Genomic DNA, 22,303 nt, shown 5'->3' on the forward strand with positions numbered 1-22,303 from the left:
ATGATGACTGTGACGAGGAGGAGGGCGTGGCCGAGCCGTTATGGTGCACGGCCAGTGCTGAATCAGCTGATCAGCGGGAGAGCGTGATAAAGGGGAGCCGGAGTTCGAGAGAGAGAGTGACGCACGTGGCCACGTTGCATGTGTGTCTGTGTTTGTTTATGTTTGTTTTATGTTGAGTATCTTATTAAACTTTTTGTTTACTGTTCAGCGGGTTCCCGCCTCCTCCTTGCCCGTCCTTTAACTGTTACAGTTAAAGTCTCTGAAAGCAAAATTTTTCAGCTGTGGATGGATGAATCCATTTATTCTCAATATGATAGTACACAGTTAATATAAGATTTCTAAGGAAAAAATGTGCTTAAGTACACATTAGTGTACATTGTGTTTATCAGCGTTGTGTTTCGCAATAAATCACTCAGATTTAATAAATGGCATATCGGATGAAACTAGAGACTCTAATCTTTCGACTCAAACAGGTTTCAATGTAAAAACTTACCAGATGTAGTTTTGTTGCCATTTCTCCCAAAGACAAACTCCGCTGTGGTCAGCGCCATGTTGTTTTGTCACATGACTCCGTCAAAAGTTTAACCCTTTACTGACAGCACAAAGTCTTCTGAACTGAGATCAGTTGGTTTAAATGAATTTAAATTATGTACGCAGAGTTGCACAAGGTTAAAGTTGTTAATCGTTAAATGTTAATATAAATGTTTATTAAAGAATATATATTTTTATTATATAGTATGTTTATATATTTACAATATCGGCTTTGTAAAAGCAAGGATGTTTGAGTTCGCTCAGTATATATCAGAAGAACACCTGTGCATATTATTTTGTTGCTGCGTTTGGATCTTTCAGTAGTTTTTTTTTTTTTTATCGCTTATTTTTGTGTATGCATTTTGTTTCTCATGTTTCAATGTTCTTTGTTGTGTTAGGGAGCAGCCCTTCTTCAGCACAAGAGCTCATGTGTTTCAAATCGATCCCGCCACCAAACGCAACTGGATCCCTGCCAGCAAGCATGCGGTCACAGTCTCTTTCTTCTATGATGCAAACAGACACGCCTACCGCATCATCAGTGTGGGAGGGACCAAGGTGAGCCTTTCTGTATTTTAGCGAAGAGAGTGGAGGGTCTATGCATGTTTCTAAGGGCCCTATTTTAAGAGTGCACGCGATAAGCGCAACACAATGCCTTAAGTCAGAAGTGCAAAGTCAATGGGCATGGCCATGAGGTTTTGCTATTTTCGTGCAAGCAAGCGCAAGTGGGGTTGGCGAAATTGCACACGCAAGGCACTAATCGGGTCAAGGGAGGTTCTTCTCCGGTCCTGTCTCCGTCCTATTATACAGTCCATTCCCTGTCCAGCATCAGCTGTATAAACAAAGACAGCACATAAGAAGTTGGTAGTGTAAATAGACTGTATGCAATTAGTTAGAAGAATAGAAATATGGATTTATATTATTTTGCGCATTAACTGCATCCTTGTTAAATGGGACACGCTCCTTTTATATGCACTGAAAATGTGGTTCACATGAATGTAGGCTCCGTTAAATTACAAAGAATGTAAGTATTATTAAAATTTTCATCTACTGACACAAATCATGGCTAGTATTAACAGTGATTGGATCGGCACGCACGTCACTTCTACCGTTTGATTTTGATAAAAAAAAATTACATTCATGTATTGAAACACAAAAAAATAAATAAACCAAAAATATTTCAAAATTTGGACATGAACTTTATTACGACCTGCTGGTGGAATCTCCAAACTGCAAATGCAGGAACTGAATTTGGACTTTGCGCCGAGTTAAGAGGTGGTATTGAAACATCTTGGCGCAACAACCAAATTCTTAGGAAAATTGCAAATTGCGCTTTGCGCCACTTCATTTACATACAATAAACCCACTCCCACCCATGCCCACTTGCGCTTTGCCCTGGCACGAAATTTGCACTTAGAATTAGTGCTCTCACGAAAATTGGATAAGACGTTGCGCACGGTCGTAGCGCGTAGCGCTGCGCTTTTCGCTTTCACGAAAATAGAGCCCTACATCTGTAAATCTGTGTTTCATACAGTTTCAGGCTAATATGAAGAAGTTTATGGCAAATGGTTTCATGTGCTGATGCATGATATATCTGTAACCATATCAGAATTAACCAGTGATAACATTGTAGCATTTTATTGTTTATATTCATCAGTATTGGTCAGATTAAGTATGCAGAAAGTGTATTGAATGCAATATGATTTTGTATGGAATACTCAACCTGACCTTCTATTTACAGCATTTTGAATGAACCTCGTACAGAATGAAAATCATACAGTTCCAGTATTTATAAAAAAATGGAACTGGTTCCGATCAAGAACCCGTTCTTGGGGGCCTGGGTTGCTCTGTGGTAAAGACGCTGGCTACCACCCCTGGAGTTCGCTAGTTCGAATCCAGGGCGTGCTGAGTGACTCCAGCCGGGTCTCCTAAGCAACCAAGTTGGCCCGGTTGCTAGGGAGGGTGGAGTCACATGGGGTAACCTCCTCGTGGTCGCTATAATGTGGTTCGTTCTCAGTGGGGTGTGTGGTGAGTTGAGTGTGGTTGCCGCGGTGGATGGCGTGAAGCCTCCACACGTGCTATGTCTCCGTGGCAACGTGCTCAACAAGCCACGTGATAAGATGCACGGGTTGACGGTCTCAGATGCGGAGGCAACTGAGATTCATCCTCCGCCACCCGGTGTGAGGCGAGTCACTACGCCACCACAAGGACTTAAAAAGCACATTGGGAATTGGGCATTCCAGATTGGGAGAAAAAGGGGAGAAAATCCACGATGAAAAATGGAACCGGTTCTTGGTTCCCAACCCCAATAACCATATTACGATATTAAATATTTCCGGGATGTTATCTGGACGCCACTCGCTTAGTGAAACATGTGATGTGATGAGGTCATGTGACAACACTGTAGTCTATTTGAAGTGTTTTTCATTGCAAATAGTGTATTTTCACATGCTATTTTTAAAATGCAAGCATACAGAAAATTTGTATACTGTACACCGTGTGTACTGCATTCTACAGAAGTTGTTCAAGCAGTTTAGTAGTAGCACACAGACGCAACATGTCAGGAAATCCATCAGACTGCTGGAATAATCAAACCCCAGCAGTGCAAGCTACAACCTTTTAGATTGTGATTATGGACTAGATGTGATTATAGCTGAAACAGAATACACCACTCGAGGATTTACACGGAAGTGAAGGTTACTAGCAGTCAGACACCTGATATCGGAGAGATTCGGACTGAATGAATCTTTAAGCACTAGACCTGGTGTTACGATATTATATCTTTATTTTTAATTTATCTTTATTTTAAATATTGTGATTCGTGTATTATTGCGATCTATTACTCACTCGATTCTCGTTCATTTTCATGGGAAGTTACAGACTTAGCTCATTAAGAGTTTGCAATTTTTTCAAAAAGAAATAATAATTTTTTTGTATTTGTTTTTTTTTTAATTTTTTTAATTTTATTTTTTTTTAACCTGAAGTCAAGGTACTTTTTTGTCTACACACAAATGCTTTCCCCCCCCAAAAAAATATGAATATGAAAAATGTAACTTAAATATCAAGAGTGTTATTTTCCACAAAGTCATTCATTTTAGTATTTTGACGGAAATGCCTTTTTAAAATTTAGTACATTTTTCATCATGTAATATTTATTAGTTTTGCTCAGTTTTATTCAAACTAAAGTGCCATATAATTTTAGTTGACAAAAATAAAAGAATTAATTGACGATAATGTGCAAAATGACAAAAACATGTATCGAACTGTAACCAAATATTCAATTATTTAAAAAATGTATAAACAACTTACCATTATTTAAACATGTATCAATTAAGCAATAAGGCATGAGAGGCCGTGCTATATTGTTAATATAGTCATGGCTGAAGGGCATTGTAAGACTATATTCACAATATGGCACAGCCACGAGTGCCTTATTGCTTTTATAAAATGGTCAGCACATTATAAAAATATTAAGGACACCGGTTTTCATTAAAATTGTACATTTTGTAAGTAAAATCATTAAATGCCATCCTTCCGCCAGAAAATATAGTCCCTGAAAGTAAACAGTTAACAGAATGTTGCTTGGCAACAAGAGTAACTTTCAGCTGTGTGTGCTGCGGAATGATACAAATAACAGTTCCGTGAAGATGTCAGAGCTGTGATTTATCATGAATAAAACACGGCTGTTGACCAATCAGCATCCAGCACCGGAAGGGGGGCGTATTCAGAAATCTGTATAGAAAACAACGTTTATTTTTGCAATTCCGTTTGGTGTCCTGCAAACCTGAGTTCCTATAATAATAACGAATGAATATGCTGATGTATGAGCTACTTTTTAGAAGTTACTGTGTTGTGAATTCCTCACGTTTAGACAGTTTAGGATATTGCGTTATGTTAAGCCCGTTTATGGAAATGTCGTATTCACAACGCAAGTTACGCATTCTGACTAGAGCATAAGTTAGTTCAAGTTCACCAGTTCTTTTCATTGTCTGTGCAGATGTAAGTTGTAATATTACGTTTATGTTATGTATATAGCTGAATATTGTCACATATATAGGATGTGTTTGAGTGATTAACCTGTTAGTAAAGTTCATCTCACGCAACTTAAGAGGGCAAATCCACAACATACTATGACTGAATTTTCTTTTTTTAATCAATTTCTATATTTTTATTTTTTTTAAATAAACACGTGTTAATGCTGTTATTTTTTTCTCGCCATATTTATGTCAACAATATGTTTTAATTAAAACATTTTGATCATTATTGTCATGATGCATCGTTTTTGTCTCGTCTTTATCATTGACAAAGTCAAAAAAACCTTTCGTCAATGAACACAAAGTAATTTCGTTGACAAGATTAAAACTGTATATCGATTGTTGGTGGTGAATAATGATACAATATAGAGAGGTGAAACATCAAAACCTTTCTTTTTTTTTTAGCAGCATTTAGACAAGCATTGTAGTTCGAATCAAGAGGAGACAGTTTAAAGCCGGTTTTTATTGAAGAAAAACTCTGTTTGGAGGAACAGAACTTGCATCTTGTGGCTGTCGGAGTGATCAATAATGTTGATGAAACCAATCAAACATGTCTGACCTGCTCAGCCAACCAGAGACACTGACGGAAGTGTCGATCACTAAGGCGGAAAGACGGCAGGTCATAGATGACATCAAGTAGGACAAATGGGGTAAGATGAGCCGGTGGGGTACATTTTAGATTTTTGTTATGTGAGCATATATTTATGAAATATCTTCCATATCTAGCTACAGTGCTGTGAAAAAGTATTTGGCCCCACCCTGATTTCTTCTGTTTTTGTGTATATCTCATACTAAATTGTTTCAAAAATGTAAACAAAATCTAACATAAAACAAAGGCAATATGAGTAAACACAAAATACAGTTTTTAAATGATAATGTTATTTATTGAAGCAAAAAAGTTATCCAGTACCAACTGGGCCTGTGTGAAAAAGTATTTGCTCTTAGTTATTAAATCCCCAAATCTATGAAACTGCATTCTTTGTGGGGTTCAGCTGGATTAGACACACCCAGACCTGATTACTGCCAGCCCTGTTCAATCAAATCAACACATAAATACAACTTTTTCAGCAGCATGAAGTTGGCTAAAAGGTCTCACCCAGTAGCGCACTATGCCAAGGTCGAAAGAAATTCCAGAAATGAGGAAAGAGTGATTGAAATACATCAGTCTGGGAAGGGTCACAAAGAACCAAAAAGAACCACAGTGAGAGCCATTATCTCCAAATGGAGAAAACTTGGCACAGTAGTGAACCTTCCCAGAAGTGGCCGTCCTTCCAAAATTCCTCCAAGAGCACAGCGACAACTCATCCAGGAAGTCACTAAAAAGCCAAGGACAACATCAGGCCTCTCTCGCATCACTAAAGATCACTGTTCATGACTCCACTATCAGAAAGACACTGGACAAAAATGCCGTCCATGGATGATTTCATCTGAATATTTCCAAAACACCTTGATGATCCTCAAAGCTTTTGGGAGAATGTCCTGTGGACTGATGAGTCGAAAGTGGGACTGTTTGGAAATCAAACACTGAATTCCACAAAAAGAACATCATACCTACGGTCAAGCATGGTGGTGATAGTGTGATGGGGTTGGGAAGCTTTGCTGCTTCAGGGCGACTTGCAGTAATTGAGGGAAACATGAATTCTGCTCTCTACCAGAAAATCCTAAAGGAGAACGTCCGATCATCACTCCATGAGTTGAAGCTCAAGTGCAACTGGATTATGCAGCAAGATAATGATCCAAAGCACAGGAGTAAGTCCACCTCTGAATGGCTCAAAAGAAGCAAAATTAAAGTTTTGGAGTGGCCTAGTCAAAGTCCTGACTTGAACCCGACTGAGATGCTGTGGCAGGACTTTAAACAAGCAGTTCATGCTCGAAAACCCTCCAGTGTGGCTGAACTAAAGCAGTTTCTGCAAAGAAGAGTGGGCCAAAATTTCACCACAGCATTGAGAAAGACTGATCTCCAGTTATCGGAAGCGTTTGATTGCAGTTGTTTCTGCTAAAGGTGGCACAACCAGATATAAAGTTTAAGGGGGCAGATAGTTTTTCACATGGGTGATATAGGTGTTGGATAACTTTTTTGCTTCAATAAAAAAATATATAAATTTGAAAACTGTATTTTGTGTTTACTCAGGCTACCTTTGTTTTATGTTATCTTGTTTGAGGATCTAAAACCATTTAGTATGTAAAATACACAAAAATAGATGAAATCAGGAAGTTTTCTGAATGTCAAACTGAAGTTTCTACATGACTTGTGTGTAAAAGCGATTTTATCCCGATCAAAAATATTACATGCAGGTTGGGGCAAGTTGGACCACTTTTATTAAAAGTCATATTTCTGTGGCCCCTTGTTATAGAAAGGAAAACTGGCTCATCTTACCCCCACCTTAATATGATAGCATGTCAAAAGAACACGTGGTGTGCCTGAGAACATTGATTTAATGAATGAACAGACATTAAAATATGCCAGCGATTGTTGACTTTTTTTAATATCAGTCCATGAATGCATCTTTGTTTACGACTGTGTCCTGAAAATGTTTGCTGCGTTATTTGAGTCTTTGAGTCTTTATCAGAGGCAGAAACTCTCTCTCTTGTTTCTCAATGAGCCTTAACAATAGACCCGGCCATGACTGTTGGCACAAACTGTATTATAATGTCATCATAGTACATATTTGTCCCCGGAAAAAAATTCCATTAACATAATTTTTTTGGTGTAGTTAAAAACCGAATATGCATGCAGATTGAAGATTAGGAACTGTTTTTTGTTGCAAACGCACCTTGTTTGTGCAAAATGCTGTTTGTATTTCAATTCACCTCTCTGAAATATACACAAATGCTGCATGATACGTTGTTCATGTAATCTGTCATGACTGCATGATTATTAAACTCATGAATGGAAGCAGTTGTGGGGGGTCGTCCTTCTCGCTGTTGTTCTCACAGCCGCTTCATCTCAGTTGTAGATGGATTACTAGAGTGTCTCTGCTTGATCCAACACCTCTCATCTGACCCACATTGGTCACGAGTCCTGTACGGCCATTATTCAGGCGGTCACCGTGGTAATCTGCAGTCACATGACTCCTCCTGTCGGGAGGAACAGGGTCATTAAAGAGAGAATGAGAGAAAAAAGCTTTAAGCCATGCGAGGCAGTGTTAACTCAATAAAATTCCTTAACTCTGGTAAAATCACCGTAATACACAGTCCTTCAGTGGAATATTGCTCTTTAAAATGCCAGCATCCGCAATTTTAAACACCAATGTTCAAGAAATATTTACATTACAGTAATATAGTTAAAACTGTAGACTGCCCTTTAATATATACAGGTGCATCTCAATAAATTAGAATGTCGTGGAAAAGTTCATTTATTTCAGTAATTCAACTCAAATTGTGAAACTCGTGTATTAAATAAATTCAATGCACACAGACTGAAGTAGTTTAAGTCTTTGGTTCTTTTAATTGTGATGATTTTGGCTCACATTTAACAAAAACCCACCAATTCACTATCTCAAAAAATTAGAATATGGTGACATGCCAATCACCTAATCAACTCAAAACACCTGCAAAGGTTTCCTGAGCCTTCAAAATGGTCTCTCAGTTTGGTTCACTAGGCTACACAATCATGGGGAAGACTGCTGATCTGACAGTTGTCCAGAAGACAATCATTGACACCCTTCACAAGGAGGGTAAGCCACAAACATTCATTGCCAAAGAAGCTGGCTGTTCACAGAGTGCTGTATCCAAGCATGTTAACAGAAAGTTGAGTGGAAGGAAAAAGTGTGGAAGAAAAAGATGCACAACCAACCGAGAGAACCGCAGCCTTATGAGGATTGTCAAGCAAAATTGATTCAAGAATTTGGGTGAACTTCACAAGGAATGGACTGAGGCTGGAGTCAAGGCATCAAGAGCCACCACACACAGACGTGTCAAGGAATTTGGCTACAGTTGTCGTATTCCTCTTGTTAAGCCACTCCTGAACCACAGACAACGTCAGAGGCGTCTTACCTGGGCTAAGGAGAAGAAGAACTGGACTGTTGCCCAGTGGTCCAAAGTCCTCTTTTCAGATGAGAGCAAGTTTTGTATTTCATTTGGAAACCAAGGTCCTAGAGTCTGGAGGAAGGGTGGAGAAGCTCATAGCCCAAGTTGCTTGAAGTCCAGTGTTAAGTTTCCACAGTCTGTGATGATTTGAGGTGCAATGTCATCTGCTGGTGTTGGTCCATTGTGTTTTTTGAAAACCAAAGTCACTGCACCCGTTTACCAAGAAATTTTGGAGCACTTCATGCTTCCTTCTGCTGACCAGCTTTTTAAAGATGCTGATTTCATTTTCCAGCAGGATTTGGCACCTGCCCACACTGCCAAAAGCACCAAAAGTTGGTTAAATGACCATGGTGTTGGTGTGCTTGACTGGCCAGCAAACTCACCAGACCTGAACCCCATAGAGAATCTATGGGGTATTGTCAAGAGGAAAATGAGAAACAAGAGACCAAAAAATGCAGATGAGCTGAAGGCCACTGTCAAAGAAACCTGGGCTTCCATACCACCTCAGCAGTGCCACAAACTGAACACCTCCATGCCACGCCGAATTGAGGCAGTAATTAAAGCAAAAGGAGCCCCTACCAAGTACTGAATGCATATACAGTAAATGAACATACTTTCCAGAAGGCCAACAATTCACTAAAAATGTTTTTTTTTATTGGTCTTATGATGTATTCTAATTTGTTGAGATAATGAATTGGTGGGTTTTTGTTAAATGTGAGTCAAAATCATCACAATTAAAAGAACCAAAGACTTAAACTACTTCAGTCTGTGTGCATTGAATTTATTTAATACACGAGTTTCACAATTTGAGTTGAATTACTGAAATAAATGAACTTTTCCACGACATTCTAATTTATTGAGATGCACCTGTAATTTAATGATTTATCGTTTATTGTCGATATGAGTTTTTTAATGGCTGATTCCAATTGCCAATATGTAGAAATCACAGTGGCAGATTTAATGCTATACTATATAACATTAGCTAAAATGTACTTATTTTACATAATAATTACTGAAAATTCACAAAAAGTCTAATGCATAAAAACTAGTGCGATCACAGGTGTGTGTGTGTGTGTGTGTTTATTGGCTATTTTACAACAACTTTAAATTTGCATGAAATATATGGATGTATATATACAGTATACACACCGATCAGCCACAACAATGCCATGCCATGGTCCAAATCACTGAGATCACATTTTTCCCCATTCTGATGGTTGATGTGAACATTAACTGAAGCTCCTGACCCGTATATGCATGATTTTATGCAATGCACTGCACTGCTGCCACACAATTGGCTGATTAGATAAGCTGCTTTAGGCATTTGATTTTTCCTGCAATACTATGCATGAAATGCCCCTAAAATCTAGGTTGACCATTTGCTAAAGTCTCAAATCAGCCTAGTGTGTTTAACCCTCTTTTTTGGGTGCCAGTTATGAGCATTAAAGTCTTTGGATTGCACATTTTGTCATTCATATATCATAGTGTATATCTGTTGGAAGTCATTCCTGTTTTAATTTAAAAATCATACATTTTCATGAATATTTGATACATCTATAGAGATTTGTAATCAATTCAGGTCATTGCAGAGTGTCGTGAGATTCAGTCATTAAAAAAATTAATAGTTGAAGAATACATCATGCTTTACCTGTAATGATTTGCAGCCATTTTTATGATCCAGTATTATTTAGCATTTTTGGGTGTCTTATTTTTGATAAGATTGCATATTTTGACAGTTTTGGTGGTTTGTTATGCTTTTACGGTTTAAGACGTTTTTAAGGTCCTGACCATACATAAAGCTTTGCACATAAACCGTCTGACACCTGACATGATTACTAAAGATCTTCTCTTACGATTATTAGATTTGATCTTTTAGTCTCTCTCAGGTGTCATAAGAGACTCCAGCCAGACTGCTAACCGGAAAGATTACTTCCTTTACCATCTTTATCACTGATGTTCTTTTTAAAGCTACACATGGAACGCCTTTGTTAATATTTATATAGCTTGTTGTTGATTACCACAGAAAATAATATGGACCGTCTGTTAAAATAAAAAGAAATCATGTTTACACTAATGCACTTTTAATGAATGTCTGTGGAGACAGCGTTCTGAAGAGTTGAAAAGCAGAAGTGTGCACCTCAAATGGTGTCTAAATTGTAATTTTAGCATTGGGACTACTTTTCTAGGCAAATTAACTTCTGTTATGAGTTTTCTCTATGTAAACAGTCCCTTTCTGGTTTCCTTGTGCGTATTGTGTGAAAGTTATCGGGTTTACCAGCATTGCATGGTCATGACATAACGTGCACAGACAAGATTAGTGTGATTCTCATATGTACATGTTTAATTCTTGTGGCAATATTTTTGAAACAGTGTGTTTGCATTATACCAACAACGTGTGTGGTCGTGTAAATGCCTTAAAAAGCGTTACTTTATCGTGTTAAGGTCATAAAAGATTATATGCAAAAATGATCGGCACATGTAGATTTTTGTCCATTACCCCGATTTTGAGTTGCATGTAAACACCTTTTTTTTTTTTTTTTGCCGGCTTATTTTGCCCATGACTGTTTACTAGAGAATAACCAGATGATTTAAAATCTCATGTAAACGTGGTTTTCTTGCGTTGTTGGATTTTTTTGAATGAGAGAAACTATTTTTATAGTTAGCAGTGGATTAGTGTACATGTAAACACACTCGGTGTGTATTTTAACATTTTTCTTGGTAATGCCTTGCTCTGTAGACTTCCATTGTAAGCACATTCCTGTAAATGATTTATAACTTTTGTTGACAAAATCATCATCGACCAGTTGTTATCAATAGAATTCCACAGATGCTGTATATAGAGCTTAGTTTGTTTTAAACCTGAAAAAAAAAAACTTTTAAGCAGAATTTTCTGACAATTTTGTGTGATTGTGACTCTCTTCAGGCCATCATTAACAGCACTATCACACCCAACATGACATTCACGAAGACGTCTCAGAAGTTTGGTCAATGGGCAGACAGCAGAGCAAACACTGTTTATGGCCTCGGATTCGCCACAGAGCAGCAACTGCACCAGGTGTTGACATCAGGACAATAATCTTTGCTTTAATAAACATTTTTACCCACTAACAGTTTAACACCACACAATAGAGCTTGTTAGGTTGTAGTCCAAAAACACAGAAGACAATTAGCATTTTTGAGCCATTGGTTCCCTCAGGAATGTGCTATGGGTTTATATAATAGCAGATTCAGAGTGAGTAAAATAAGGTCTGTGGTTAAAATGACTTGGAGACTTTCTCATTTTATTCTAAAACATGAATTACACATGGTCATACCTCAACTGTTAACTTTGAAGCTGCTGTGTTTATAAAAAATGCATTTTGCTAGCATAATGCTAATTAAGGACTACAACTACCATCAGCATGTGAGCTACATGCTTTAGGAAATGGACGAATTTTGTAGTCCTTATGTAGTGACGGGTTAGCAACATACATTTTTAAAAGACGCAACAGCTTCAAAATCCAGGATTGAGGTATGACTGTGTGTAATTTATGTTCTAGAACAAAACGTGAAAGTATTCTTAAATAATTTTCACCACAGATCTTGTTTTAGACGTAAATTCCCTATTCTAAAAACCTACTGGAAATTCCTGAGGGAACTCATGGTGAATAAGCCTTCCAGGATTGCCTATATATTGATGTCACGACTGAACAGCTCTACATTCATGTTTGCCCCTCTTAAAGGGATAGTTCACCCAACAATGCCAATTCTGTCATTATTTACTCACACTACTGTTGTTCCAAACCTGTATGACTTTCTTTCTTCAGTGGAACACAAAAGGGGATATCAGGCAGAATGTCCAAGCTCTTATTTTCCAAACAAAGAAAGTGAATGGTGATTTATTATATGGTGAAAACCTTACTAATATTAAAAACTTGGCTCATCACACTTGGTTACGACACACATGAGAACCAATTGTGTATGGCATCGACACCAAATGTGACGCAACTCCCACCAAATGTGACGCAACTCCCATTATTTACATGCATGAACACGAATGAGATTTGAGGGGAAGATTTTCACTCCGTAATGACTTAAATTTAATTTGTTCCTTTATAGGATGATATCAAATGCCTTTTGAAGACTTGGAATATAGCGCATGAGTTGTATGGACTACTTTTATGTAACTTTAATGGTGGATTTACTGTATATGGTCACTGTAGCAACATCTTTTGTGTTCCACTAAGAAATAGAGTCATACAGGTTTGGAGCAACATGAGTAAATATGACAATTTAATTATCGGATGAACTATTATTTGAAGGCTAATAAAGTTAATATTAATAAACAACATTTGAGAAAGAAAATGTTTATTGGCTTTAACATAAATAACATGTACACAAATGTGCTTGCATTAGTGTGACTTGCAATTTGATTGTAATGCATTACAAGTGTTATGTATTTATTTTTTATTTTTTTGTAGTTTGCTGAGCATTTTAAGGAGGTAAAGGAAGCTACACGTCTGGCCAGAGAGAAGTCGCAGGATAAGATGGAGTTGAGCAATGCAGCTCTCAGTATCGCAGCTCCACAGGTGTGCCATCATATCAACACTCACAATTTTGCATGCAATATGCATCAAATTGACAGATTTTACATTTACATTTAGCAGACGCTTTTATCCAAAGCAACTTACAAATGAGACGCATAGCAAGCAATCTGTCATACAAAGTTTGACAACATCTACAGTACAAGACTGCCAAGTTCTCACAGTGGCTGGAGTAGTTAAGATGCTAGCACAGAAGAAAGTATTTTTTTTTTTTGCGCAGTGCAGGTTAAGTACAGTAGAAAGTGCAATTAGTGTGGGTTGGTTAAGTGCTCGCAGAACAGATGTGTTTTCAGCTGGTTCTTGAATGTTGAGAAGGTAACCGCAGATCGTGTGAAGGTTGGAAGTTCATTCCACCACAGAGGACCAGAGAAAGTGAAGAATCGTGAAATAGACTTTGAGCCTCTTTGTGATGGGGACCATCAATCATCGCTTGTTCACAGACCGCAGAGAGCGAGTTGGAACATAGACCTGAAGAAGTGAATTGAAGTAAGAGGGTGCAGTTCCATTGGCTGTCCTGAAGGCCAGAGTCAAAGCCTTGAATTTGATGCGGGCAGCTACAGGTAGCCAGTGGAATGAAATCAAGAGTGGGGTGACATGAGCCCTTTTTGGTTGATTGAAGACCAGACGTGCTGCTGCATTCTGGACCATCTGCAGTGGATTAATTGTGTTAGTTGGAAGGCCAGCCAACAGAGCATTACAGTAGTCCAGTCTTGAAATGACCAAAGCTTGGATCAGGAGCTGTGTAGCATATTCAGGCAGGAAAGGGATGATTTTCCTGATGTTGTAAAGCGTGAATCTACTAGACCGTGCGGTTGATGAGATGTGTGCAGTGAAATTAAGCTGGTCATCTACCACCACTCCCAGGTTCCGGACTGTTCTGGTTGGTGTAAGTGTAGTTGAACCAAGATGGAAAGTGAGGTTGTGGTCAACAGATGGGTTGGCTGGGATCACAAGGAGCTCTGTCTTGGCAAGGTTGAGCTGAAGGTGTCGTTTCTTCATCCAGGCCGAAATGTCTTAGAGGCAGGCAAAGATATGAGCTGAGACCATATGGTCAACAGGCTGGAATGACAGGTAGAGCTGCATATCATCTGCATAGCAGTGGTAGGAAAAGCCATGTGCCTCAATGACCGGTCCGAGTGATGATGTATACATCAAGAAGAGGAGGGGTCCAAACACTGATCCTTGAGGAACCCCAGTGGAACACATGATGTCATGAGGATTTGTGCTGTTTGCTAAAGTGAGCATCACTATTACTATTGATCATACTTAAGGTTAAAGGTTTGTTCATATCCCTTACCCTAAGTAGAAAACGTTTAATGTGTAACTTGTCCTACAGCAGTATTGTTGAGTTACATTAGTTTTGTGTGTTAACTTAATAGCTAAACATATTTGAAAATACGCAAATGAGAAAAAAGTGAACCTGGAATGTGTTTCAGTCCCGATGCAAGTTATTCAGTGTTTAGATCAGACAATATTGTAATTATTGATACTGTATGCCTTTTGACATTGTTACTGAAACCCAAATGTTCCCAAATGAATCGATATAGGGGTGAAGTCAGCTAAAATGGGCCACTTTTTGGTTAACCATCTAAAAACCTATCAAATTAAGTTGGCATAAAATCGAATTGTTTCTTTTAGTTATTTCAGGTCTCCTTTATAATTCTATATACATTATGTGTATCTACAATTATATATATGTTTTTGTTCAACAGCAATGAATTTGTCAGAACTCACCCAAAATGAAAACCACACCATTATCATGTAAAATGGGCAGCTTTATCAGGGTAAATGGACCAGAATATTTCAAACTTAACATGCCAATGAATCAATGTACAATTAATTTCATTTTAAAACAAAATGACATGACCAGGGCTCCACATTAAGCATTGTCATGTGCTTGTCCTCCGGACAAGTAAATTGGTCATTCACTTGTCCGTGTAAAAAAAGTTACTTGTCCGAAAGACATTTAATTTACACATGCTCAAGTAACATGTCAAAGTTTCTGTTGAATGTCTCCTAAAATTACGATCGATGCCCAACCTATGTCCTATTATTATAATGACACACTAGACAGCAGCAGGTCTATTAGCCTACATATTATACTTACAAGTCCGACATTTTAATACAAATCCGCTTTTTTCTCCACTATTTACGTTCACTTTAGACATCACTCTCTGTGTTTACATGAATACCTCACCAAGACGGGCATTTTGACGGAATTTTGAAATGCATTTGACCGTTCATGTGCGCATTAGCGCAAGCGTTTTCGGAACACACGCACGTGTTCAGCATATGCCGCCTGCCAATCAAACAGCCCACTTTAGCTGATATCACCCCTTGAATAAAATTGGAATGTAATTTAATTTAATTTAATTGGGAAATCAGTGCCAATTCCAAGCACTACAACATTTAGTCAATGCTAAGTGCTTAAACATCTTAGCAAAATGCTAACAACTTGTTATAAATGCCTAGCTTAGTGCTAATACATGCTAAAACATGTTAGCAATGCCTAGCTAAATGCTAAAACATGTTAGCTATGCCTAGCTAAGTGCTAAACATGTTAAAACAAGATAGCAATGCCTAGCTAAGTGCTAAAACATGCTAAAACATGTTAGCAATGCCTAGCTAAATGCTAAAACATGTTATCAATGCCTAGCTAAGTGCTAAACATGCTAAAACGTTAGCAATGCCTAGTTAAGTGCTAAACATGCTAAAACGTTAGCAATGCCTAGTTAAGTGCTAAAACATACTAAAACATGTTAGCAATGACTAGCTAAGTGCTAAAACATGCTAACAACAGGCTAAAACATGCTAGCAACACCTGTTTACTGCAACTTCAGACTTTTAATACGTTTAAACTTTCAAAACTAGTATAAACTTTCAGACAAGGCTTTTTCAAGCCAACCTCAAAGTTTGTCTACAAACTTTATCGTCTTGTTTTTCAGTACAAGAATGTATGTATGTAAGACAAGTATGTTATTATTCAAATTTGATTTATTGATTGAATTTAAGTATTTGACAAAAGGATGACACGAGTCATTTTACATGGTTAGTAAATAGTTATAAAGATAGAAAAATTGCCCCTGAAAATCAATTCCAGGAGGGCATATATTGCCCCTTAATAGACAAGTTAATTTCTGACACTGATGTACATTATTTGAGATATAAGTTTTGGATTGCTAGCTGCAACACACATGCCCTGGCAGCCACCCACATCACCTTAGCAAACACATAGCAACGGCCTAGCAACCACCCAGAACACCTTAACAACCTCATATAAATGCCCTGGCAACCACCATCACCCTAATCAACCCCCAATCAGCAGCATTGACACCCTGGCAACCACCTAGAACACCTTAGCAACCACATATCAATGCCCTGGCAACCACGCAGAAAACCCTAGCATCTGCATAGTAACGGCCTTGCAACCATTCAGAACACCTTAGCAACTGCATAGCAGTGGCCTAGCTACCACCCAGAAAACCCTAGCATGCACATAGCAACACTCTTACAATCATTCAGAACACCTTAGCAACCGCATATCGATGGCATAGCAACCACCCTTGACACCTTAGCAACCCCATAGAAATGCCCTGACAACCACCCACATCACCCTAGCAACCACATAGCAACAACCTAGCACCCACCCAGAACACCCTAACAATCTCATATCAATTCCCTGGCAACCAACATCACCCTAATCAACCCCCAACCAACAGCATGAACACCCTGGCAACCACACAGAACACCTTAGCAATCGCATATCAATGGCCAAGCAACCATCTAGAACACCCTAGCAACTGCATAGCAATGGCCTAGCAACCACTCAGAACACCTTAACAACCACATATCTATGCCCTGGTAACTAGCATCACCCTAATCAACCCCCAACCAATGGCATAGCAACCATTCAGAACACCTTAGCAACCTCATGTTAACACCCTGGTAACCACCCAGAACACCTTAGCAACCGCATAACAATGGCGTAGCAACCATCTAGAACACCTTCACAACTGCATAGCAATGGCCTAGCAACCACCCACAACACCCTAATCAACCCCTTTCCCCAAGCAATGGGTAATCAACCATCCAGAACACCTTAGCAACTGCATAGCCACACTCTGGCAACCTTCCAGAACACCCTAACAACTGCATAGCAATTGCCTTGCAACCACCCAGGACTCCTTAGCAACCCCATAGAAATGCCCTGGAAGCCACCCACAACACCCAACAACAGCATAGCAGCGGCCTAGAAACCACCCAGAACACCTTAGCAACCACATAGCAATGCCCTAGAAAACACCCAGAACACCCTAGCACTGTGGCAGTGAGTTTTTCACATGCAAAGACCACTCATATTTTCTTTGAAAATAAAGCCACATTTTTTTCGGAAAATGAACCTAGCTGTGCTTCTATTCTGCATCTCACAAATCTTTCCTCCTCAGGTGCTGTGGTAAATAAAGGGTAACTGTAATCCAAGAGCCATCTCAGAAGAGAGAAAAAAAAGAGAGAGAGGGATGGAATGAGCTGGGTCACTCGTCGCACTGGGAAGTTAGGGAGAACTAGGACAGAGATATAATTATCTGCTGCTGTCCTGTTCTCTCTCTCTCTCTCTCTCTCTTTCTCTCCAGCAGCATCCATCTTTTATACCATGTCAAGCTGTTCGTAGTTTCAGGTCAACAGGCTGTTGAAGTATGATTAACCAATCACAGTGCTTGGCTACAGTGACAAACACCTCTTACCTTTGAGGACAAAATTTCACACATTTTTTACACAATATGGTTTGGCTTGGTTTCGTTATTTCACATATACAGGGTTCCCATGGTCAGGGCATTTAAAAATTGTGATTTGCATGCTTGGAAATGTCATGGGAATGAATGAAATCTTTAAAAGTCACAGAAAAATCAGACATTTCTATAGTAAATGTAAAATTTTGTAGTTACACTCAGCTGTATATTTCATTAGCTGAATTTTTGTAATTTATTTATTTATTTATTTATTTTATACGTCTTTAAGGGAGAATCTCACGAAAACTGTCAAGAACATTTCCAGGTTCTACCCCCAAAATGAAAAGAAAGTGAAATTACATTAATAAAATAAAGCCTATTTTTGGACAATTAGAGGCTTCAGAATTGTGACATTAATATATATATATATATATATATATATATATATATATATATATATATATATATATATATATATATATAACATACAGTGGCAAGAAAAAGTATGTTAACCTGTGGAATTAAAATCTGGTTTGATCTTCATCTAAGTTACAAACACAATCTGATTTAACTAATAACAAACACATTATTGTATTGTTCTTGCACATATTGAATGCATCATTCAAAAATTCACAGTGTAGGTTGGAAAAGTATGTGAACCCGTAGGCTAATGACGTCAACAAAAATAATTAGAGTCAGGAGTTGGCAAACCTGGCATCCAATTAATGAAACTAGTTCGGAGGTGTGGGTTAGAGCTACTTTGACTTATAAAAAGCACTCAAACATTTTGAGTTTGCAATTCACAAGAAGCATCTGCTGATGTGGACCATGTCTTGCAAAAAAGATCTCAGAAGACCTACGATCAAAAATTGTTGCTTTCATAAAGCTGGAAAGGGTTACCAAGTTATCTCGAAGAGCTTAGATATTCATCCGTCCACAATTAGACAAACTGTCTATAAATGGAGACGATTTAGTACTGTGGCTACTCTCACTAGAAGTGGCCGTCCAGCCAAGATGACTCAAAGGGAACACCGCAGAATGATCAATGAGATAAAAAAGAACCCAAGAGTGACAGATAAAGACTTGAAGGAATCATTGCAACTGGTTAACATCTCTGTTCATGAGTCTACTATACAGAAAACATTAAACAGGCATGGTGTTCATGGCAGGACCCCATGAAGGAAGACGCTACTTTCATATAAAAACATTGCTGCATGCCGGAAGTTTGCCAAAGACCACCTTGACATTCCACAACACTACTGAGAAAATGTTTTGTGGACTGATGAACTAAGTTTGAATTATTTAGGAAGAACACACAGCACTACATATGCTGTAAAAAGGGCACCACATACCAACATGAAAACATCATCCCAACAGTGAAGTACGGTGGAGGGAGCATCATGATTTGGGGCTGCTTTGCTTCTTCGGGGCCTGGACCACTTGCCACCATGGAGGGAAAAATGAATTCCCAAATTTATCAAGATATCCTACAGGATAATGTCAGGGTGGCTGTGCGCCAGCTGAAGATGAGTAGAAGTTGGGCGATGCAGCAGGACAATGACCCTAAACATCAAAGTAAATCCACTACAGAATGACTTCAGAAAAAGAAAATTCACCATTTGGAGTGTCCCAGTCAGAGCCCAGACCTTAACCCAATAGAGATTCTGTGAAATGACCTCAAGAGAGACGTTCACACCAGACATCCTAAGAATATGGCTGAGCTGAAGCAGCTCTGTAAGGAAGAATGATCCAAAATTCCTTCTGAACGTTGTGCAGGTCTAATCCGCAGCTACAGGAAACGCTTGGTTGAGGTTATTGCTATCAAAGGATGATCGACCAGTTATTAAATCCAAGGGTTCACTTACTTTTTCCACAGCACTGTGAATGTTTAATGGGATGTGTTCAACAAAGACATGAAAGATTATAATGTATGTGTGTTGTTAGCTTAAGCACATTGTGTTTGTCTATATTTGTGACTTTGATGAAGATGAGATCACTTTTTTTTTTTTTTTTTGGTAATTTATTAAATATGTCCTGGACATGTTTTTTTGAGGTTCACACACAAAATGATTTGGTAACACTTTACAATAAGGTCATATTTGTTAACATTAGTTACTGTAACCACATTAGTCAACAATTAACAATATGTTTGCAGAATTTATTAATCTTATTTAATGTTAATTTCATTATGCACTAGTACATTTTTTTTAAATTAAAAGTTGTAGATGCTAATGTGAGTTGATGCATTATGAACTAACAATGAACAATTTTATTTTCATGAATTAACATTAATTAAATTGAATAAATGGTGTTAAAATATTTGTTATCTCATGATCCCTAATTCATTTACTTATTTTAATAAATAGAAATGTATTGTAAAGTGTTCCCAATGATTTTTCATAGCAAAAACCTGTGTAAACCTGCGCTGTCAGTACATACAGTGAATATAAAAAGTCCACACACCCCTGTTAAAACAGCAGGTTTTTGTGATGTAAAAAATGAAACAAAGAGAAATCTTATCAGACTATTTGCACCTTTAATGTAAAAATTACAACCTATGCAATGCCACTGATAACCAAAGTGACACATTTCAGAGAAACAAAATAAAAATAAAAAACTTAGAATAACATAACTGCATAAGTGTGCACATCCCTGAACTAATACTTAGTTGAAGCACCCTTTGATTTTATTACAGCACTCAGTCTGTTTGGATAAGAGTCTATTAGCTTGGCACATCTTGACTTGGGAAGATTTTCCCACTCTTCTTTGCAAAAACGTTCCAGATCTGTCAAATTGCGAGGGCATCTCCTGTGTAAGGCCCTCTTCAGATACAGTTTTTCTGTAGGATTCAGGTCTGGGCTCTGGGTGGGCCATTCCAAAACATTCATCTTTTTTTGCTGAAGCCATTCTTTTGTTGATTTAGATGTGTGCTTTGAATCACTATCATGCTGAAAGGTGAAAGATCTCCTCATTTTCAGCTTTCTAGCAGATGCCAGAAGGTTCTGTGCCAAAATTGACTGGTACTTGGAGCTATTCATGATTCCCTCCACCTTCATTAAAACCCCAGTTCCAGCTGAAGCAGCCCCAAAGCATGATGCTGCCACCACCATGCTTCACCGTGGGTATGGTGTTCTTTTGCTGATGTGCTGTGTTGTTTTTGCACCAAACATGTCTTTTACAATTTTGGGCAAAAACTTCAATCTTGGTCTCATCAGACCATAACACATTTTTACACATGGCTTTGGGAGACTGTATATAGGTTTTTGCTGGGCTTGGATGTTTTTTTGTTGTCAGAAAAGGCTTGCGTCTTGCCACCCTGCCCCATAGCCCAGACAGATGAAGAATACGGGAGATAGTTGTCACATGTAGGGAGCAACCAGTACTTGCCAGAAAGAGCTGCAGCTCCTTTAATGTTGCTGTAGGCCTCTTGACAGCCTCCCTGACCAGTTTTCTCTTTGTATTCTCATACATTTTGGAAGGATGTCCTGTTCTTGATAATGTCACTGTTGTGCCATACTTTCTCCACTTGTTGATGACTGTCTTCACAGTGTTCCATGGTCTATCTAATGCCTTGGAAATGTTTTTGTAGCCCTCACCTGATCGATACCTTTCAACAATGAGATCCCGTTGATGCTTTGTAAGCTCTTTGTGGCCCATGGCTCTTGTTGTAGCATGCAATCAAGAAGATGTCAGAAAAATCCTATAAGAACAGCTGAGATTTATTTGGAGTTAATCAGAGTCACTTCAGGTGAAGACAGGTGTGTACTATTTCACATGAGCTTGATGATTGGTTGATTCTGAACACAGCCACATACCCAATTATAAAAGGGTGTGCACACTTATGCAGTTAAGTTATTCTAAGTTTTTTATTTTTTTTCTCTGAAATGTGTCACTTTGGTTTTCAGTGGCATTGCATAGGTTGTAATGTTTACATTAAAGGTGCAAAAAGTCTGATATGATTTATCTTTGTTTCATTTTTTACATCACAAAATCCTGCTGTTTTAACAGGGGTGTGTGGAATATTTATATCCACTGTACCTGTATCTACACACGTAAAGGTGAATTATCTTCTGTGTCTTTTATCATTCTCCCTCAATGCTTTCAAACTGGACGCTGTCAGTTCTCGCAGGTGAGTTTCAAATTTCCTCGCATGAGCTTTCAAACTGAGTTCTGAGACTGCAAAATATTTGAAACCTCAAATTCCAGATAGTTTTGTCCCATTGGCCCACTGTGGCATTGAGCGGGGGTTTGAAGATCTGAGCAGCCGCTGTAGATGCAGAAAAGGGGTTTGTGCTTTATTATACTTTAACACGCACACATTACGTGTCCCGTGAGCTGCACAGTCGGGTGGCTCCCACAATGAACCCTGCGGCATTATCTGCCACTGCGGGAGCAAATAAAT

The 22,303-nt window shown here is 38.4% G+C and overlaps 1 protein-coding gene across 1 annotated transcript in view; it reads left to right on the forward strand.

The window, feature by feature from the left end:
- The window catches only part of LOC127442685 (homer protein homolog 3), a 61,556-nt gene that overhangs the window by 18,550 nt on the left and 20,703 nt on the right, over positions 1–22,303 (forward strand). Inside the window, exons 3-5 of the mRNA XM_051700884.1 lie at positions 930–1,086; positions 11,515–11,646; positions 13,052–13,159. Of these exons, the coding sequence (XP_051556844.1) occupies positions 930–1,086; positions 11,515–11,646; positions 13,052–13,159 (397 nt within the window). The remainder of the gene's footprint in view (positions 1–929; positions 1,087–11,514; positions 11,647–13,051; positions 13,160–22,303) is intronic.

Source organism: Myxocyprinus asiaticus, chromosome 6 (genome assembly GCF_019703515.2).
Source record: "Myxocyprinus asiaticus isolate MX2 ecotype Aquarium Trade chromosome 6, UBuf_Myxa_2, whole genome shotgun sequence".
Classification (NCBI taxonomy): Eukaryota; Metazoa; Chordata; class Actinopteri; order Cypriniformes; family Catostomidae; genus Myxocyprinus; species Myxocyprinus asiaticus.